This window comes from Pteropus alecto, unplaced genomic scaffold, assembly GCF_000325575.1.
Source record: "Pteropus alecto unplaced genomic scaffold, ASM32557v1 scaffold270, whole genome shotgun sequence".
Lineage (NCBI taxonomy): Eukaryota > Metazoa > Chordata > Mammalia > Chiroptera > Pteropodidae > Pteropus > Pteropus alecto.
Window position 1 is genome coordinate 5,168,791 of NW_006430735.1, and position 5,742 is coordinate 5,174,532.

The following is a 5,742-nucleotide window of genomic DNA, read 5'->3' on the forward strand; positions in this document are numbered from 1 at the left end:
TGATCACTATACTGGCCGGGATAGTGAAAGGTCCTTGAGACTCTCAGAGAAGCCTCCCTATTCCAAATATAGCTCAAGGAATAAATCCCATGATAATGTCTACTTTCTTGGAGGGCTAGAAGGCCGAAAGGCGTCTGGCTCACTCCTGGCCATGTGGAATGGAAGTGACACCGGCTCCTCTCCCATCAGCAGATCTGGGGCTGCGAGCATGCCTTCTAGCCCTAAGCAAGCCAGGAAAATGAGTATCCAGGACAACTTGACGCTTCAGGCCAAGATGAGCAGACATAAGGAGCCAACATCTGAAAGCATCGGCTTAAGAACTAGGAAGTATTCAGGCAGCAGCCTAAGTCACATGGGAGCCTATAGCCGATCGCTCCCCAGGTTGCACAAGGCCACAGAGAACCAGCTGACGCCTCTCAGTTTGCCTCCAAGAAGCTCTCTGGGCAATTCCAAAAGAACAAAACTTGGGGAAAAGGATCTACCTCATAGTATAATAGACAATGACAATTACCTGAATTTTTCTTCTTTGAGCTCAGGGGCTTTACCTTATAAAATATCTGCGTCTGAGGGCAATTCTTATGTAAGTTCCACCCTCAGTGTCCCTGGCAGTCCTCGAATGGCTCGGAAGATGCTTCTGGCCTCCTCCTCTTCCTGTACCTCTGATGACCTTGATAGGGCTTCCTTCTCGGGGACCAGCTCAGGTCATTCATTTCCTCCCGGAGAGCCAGACAGAGTGTTTATGGCCAGGAGGAACTTCTCTTGTGGATCTATCGAGTTGGATGATGCAGATTTGGACAGCCTCAGACAGGCCTCAGGAACTCCCCAGCCTGTCTTTCGGGAACGGAAAAGCAGCATTAGTTCCATTTCAGGACGCGATGACCTGATGGATTATCACCGGCGGCAGAGGGAGGAGAGACTCAGGGAGCAGGAGATGGAGCGATTGGTAATCTTCTTCATCTGACTTGACCTCACTGTTTCACTGAACAGCTTCTTGGAGACAAACTCCAAGGATTTATGTGGGCATGTAGAATTTCCAGGTGCACCAGCCCCTGCTGTCCCTTCACAGAGTTTTTCCTGCTATCCTTCCTCTTCCCAGATCACTGTTATTAGTCACCTGTGGGCATTTTGAAGGTCCACATGTGCCTAATGTCATGTTAAGTTGCTCTGCAGAGTTCTCACAAATACAAATTTTTGGTAAACCTAACAAAAGTAATTGTGAATTTTACTGAATTTCTTGTAAGTCTCACAAACCCTTTCTTTAAGGCTATGAGGAAACACTGATTTGTGTTACTTATAATCAAATTTGCATGTTTGTGGTATGATAGAAATAATCAGTGAAATCATGATGCATTGGGAATTAGACAGTAAGTTTTTCTGTACAGCAAGTTGTCTGGAAAGTTAAAAGGTAGGCTACATGGTGCTCAACATTTTTTCTGCACTCTACACCCACACACTTATTTCATATTCCCTTAGTAGTACATAGAGTAACTCCAAACTACTGCATTTTTCTAATCTCTTTTGTTTTATTTTATTTTTATTTGTTCTGTTTTGTTTTTGTTTTTAGGATAAAAGGTGTCAGAGATTATTTTGATTCATTAATGATGAATTATGTATTTTCTTAATGTGGAAAGCCACGGGATGGTAAAGCTGGTTTACATATGTACAGGAGTATCAAAAGTATTTTAATTACTAAACGAAAATTTGCTGGAATAAGATTTCTGAATCACATACCAAACTAGTTAATGCCCTATGGAACAATACAATGGTAACCTTTGGATTATAATGGATAGAAACCATTTGCATCAATACATGACAAAATTTGTTTGACATTTTAGAAAAAAAATCATTTGTATCACAGGTTTTGATAAGTTAATGTCTATTCTTATAGAGTTTCCAAATATCCTAATTATTAATAGTGAAAACAAATTTGTGTACCCTTAGAGAGATATTAGATATTTCTTAGGTGGGTCTTAGATATTTCTTGGGTGGGTCTGTTAGATGGCACTCCAGTATGACAGTTTCCTTCGTTACCATAATCTCCAGAGATTTTTCATGGTTACAAAAGACATTGTATTTGGGCTCAATTCATTGGCATAAGTTCAGAAGAAGTTTTAATTAGCATATAAAAGTCTTCTTGTATATGGATAGCAAATCTAGCGCTATGCTGTGCTGAACAACTATGAAGTCAGAGAATTAACTTTTATCTGATCACTTATTAAGGAATCTAAGAAATTCATTTCAATGGCTTCCATCACAACAGTGATCCTCCTCAAATACTCTTATTTACTCTTTTGTTCTAAAGATAGGAGATCAGACTCAAAACTCATCTCTACTGGGTTTCATCATTAGCACTTATATGTGTTGGTGAATTTCTCTGTCCCCAAATCTGCTAAGGTTCCTGGCGATCCAGGAACTGACATTACTGCCTGTAAAATCAGAGCCCTGTAAGCCACCGTCAGGTCCTCATTTAACTTCTTTGGAGAGCTTTGTGGGTATAGGCAGCAAATATGAAGTTATAACTCTTTTTCCTTACTAAAGGCTTGTCATCTCTGATGAAATGAGGCTTATTTTAATATATGACACTCTAGGTTTGGCCTCTGTTGCATAGTCTTATTGTTTGATTACATCCTAGTAAAATAAAAAAGAGGACAGATTCTTACTGAGCCTGTGCAAGTAATGCTATTGCCATTAAAAAGTCAAGTGTCTTAAAAATATATATATTTCATCCTAAATTCTGAGAGACCAAGCAGAACAAGCTACCATTAAAAGGATGTTTCATTTAGTTTGCAAAGTCAGAGTTAACGAAATTGAAAGTTAGAGACAGATCAACATGAATGCTAAAGAGTTCTCCCCACTGCAAATAGAACATTAAAAATAATACCAGTGATTTCCCAAAACACATATCCACATTTAGGAATTAGATTTTCTATATCAGTTCAGTCAGTTCCAGGTAATTAATTCTTATTCTTCTGCATCTTTGGTTATTAATTTAATTTCAATAGAGATAACTGAATTTTAGCTTTACATTAATAGGGTACTTGTCATGTATTATATTTTTAAAAATCTCTTAATAAATAAACCCATCAAAGTTGTACAACCTTTGCCAAAATTTTGATTACATCTTCATAGACTTAACCATTTGCTTGTATTACAAATCAAGTCAAATGAAGTTCCATTTCTGCAAATCTACAATTTTTAAATTTCCATCAACACTTGTTCTTTACGGTCTTTCACATTCTGGAACAACCAGACACTTTAAGACAAAGGTACTTATCTTAAAGATATTGGAAATTATGTTTAAGCTGACACATCACAGAACATAATTAGTATTGATGTAAAAAGGTTTGTTACAATTATAATTTTGTTGAGCCCAAATTTTATATTTGTCTTAATCTTAAACATCATATGGAAGTAATCTTAGCTTATCTTTTCAGTAAACTAATATATGGCATTTAAGAAATTCAGATAAACTAATCTCTTTATGATAAAACAAATCCGACCCCTTCAAAAACTAAAATTATACTTGTATTATACTGTACACTGATAAAATAAGGCAAAGACATAGAGCTGTTTTTTAAATCAGGTTATCAAATTAGTCTGACTTGTGTAAGCATTCACTTTAATAATGTAAACTTGTTTTCTAAGGGAGAAAAGTCTTCTGAATTCAGCAGTTTTAATGAGAAAGGTCTTTTCCTAAGAGGGTAACATTAAAATGATTAGAATTTTATTTATTTTATTGGAATTTGGAAAATATTAGATTTATTTACATGCTTATTAGTCTTTATAAACTAATCAGAAGCAGAGTTCCTTTATTTTAATTTACTATTATGCTCCGGAGGTAGAAAAATATTTTGCCCACACACAGTGATTTTTTTTTTCAAGTACAGAGACACAGACGGATAAAGAACTTAGAGCATAAGTTCCACGGCCTTAGCTACAGATCAAAAGTAAACACTAGAACACAAAAATCTCACTGTTCCAGATCTCAAAAGACTTGCTTTTCCACTGGGCACAAAAATATTGTTCTGATTTGATCTCACAAATAGGAAAACAACAAACAAATGAAAAACAACAAACAAATGTCCAGTCATCTTTCGCCTGAGCAAGACTAGATTCCAGTTCTTCCAGACAGATCACTAAGTGGTCAGACCATAAAACCAGATTACAACCATTGCTGCCACCAATGGAGATAACTTGGTTGTGTGCCAACCAAAACCCCAAACAAACTTGGCAAAGAATCAGAAACAAAAAGCACAGAGTAGGAAAACAAAAACTTCAGAGAATACCAAGTGAGTGAAGGTAAAGTTTTACTGCCACTTGGGTTATATTCCAGGAGCCAAGAAAAGCTGTGTCTGGGCTTCCAGTCCGTGAGATGTACTTTGTGAACAATGCAGTCCACTTCGATATTTTACTGGGACCTCCATATTGTCAAAGCATAATTTACAAAAAAAAAAAACCTTTTACTCAAATACAGAATGACTAGATGCCAAAGATTTGTTGAATTCATTAATTAGGAAACCACAGGATAAAGCTTGTTCATGAAACATAATTTTTGTAGTATTTTTTAGCTTAGCAGTGATTATAGCAATGTTTCATCTGTTTCTTTTCTACTTGTTCAAACTTTATTTGAAAACTCAAGGTAATTACTAAAGATTGAACCCTAATTATGAATCTCCTAGGACCTATTAATGAGGCATAATAATCCACTTGGAGTCTACATTGAATAACTGCTATGCTATTTGAGATGTTTAGTTTTTTATAATTTTTCTTTCGTCTTTCTTGCTCTTAGTTGCCAAATCTTGCTTTTGTCATTATGCCAACCTTTTATTTCTTTTTTATGATTTTAGAAATCAAATCTCAGGCTTTGTTTAAAAATACTCCAAGCTGAGAATTACTGGGTGTAAGTGAAGTCTTGAGAGGATCCTGTGTGCATGAAGTGTGTGCACTTCAATTCAAAGACCTCGTGACGTCCTTGAGGGCTGATTACTGGTCGTTTAAACTGCCTAGTTCTGACCTCTTTTCCAAGTAGGAGTAATGGATGAGGAATATCTAGTGGGCTGGTAGTTCCAGAGGCTAGAGAAGTCATTATAAAGTAGACAGGATATTATTTTATTCATCTCATTTGATACCTACATCCCTTCCACTACATCACTACAGAAGTAGTGATGGCCATCTAGTTTTTTATATGGTCCAGGGCAGTTAAAGTTATTTTAAAAAGAAAAGAGAGAAATAAAAAAAACTTAAAGCAAACTGAGTAGTCATTTGATTCCATTGCTTAAAGCATCTGTGTGCTATTGTGGAGAACTAGTGGACTCCCACAAATTGCTTTGTAGCAGGACAATATTTTCTTTCTGGCTGATGACAGTCATCTGCGGTGCCTTGTTAAACAGCATCGCCGCCATTTGACAGCATTTCTTGGTTGGGTGCAGAGTGGACAATACTGAGAGAATACCTATTATTGTCTAGCCATAATATTAACCTCTTTTTTTCCTAAGAAGAATGTATTTCGAATATGAAGGCAAGCTTAAGTACTGAAAACTATTTTGTCCTCTAATCTGACTTGAAAAGCATCTCCTTCCTGATGTGGCCCTTCTTCTTGCTACATCCTGATTGTGGTTTTAATTTTTTTTAAAAAATGGTTGCACTAGTGGGAAGTGAGCCAGTTAAACTGCAAATGGGGTGAGAGGTTGGTTTTCTAACCAAATAAACTTGGTGGCTCAAATTTTTAAAAAGAGTTATTAA

The 5,742-nt window shown here is 36.5% G+C and overlaps 1 protein-coding gene across 1 annotated transcript in view; it reads left to right on the top strand.

Moving 5' to 3' along the window:
• The window catches only part of PHLDB2 (pleckstrin homology like domain family B member 2), a 107,776-nt gene that overhangs the window by 27,190 nt on the left and 74,844 nt on the right, over positions 1 to 5,742 (top strand). Inside the window, exon 3 of the mRNA XM_015595005.2 lies at positions 1 to 943. This exon is cut by the window's left edge and continues 26 nt beyond it. Coding sequence (XP_015450491.1) covers positions 1 to 943 — 943 coding nt within the window. The remainder of the gene's footprint in view (positions 944 to 5,742) is intronic.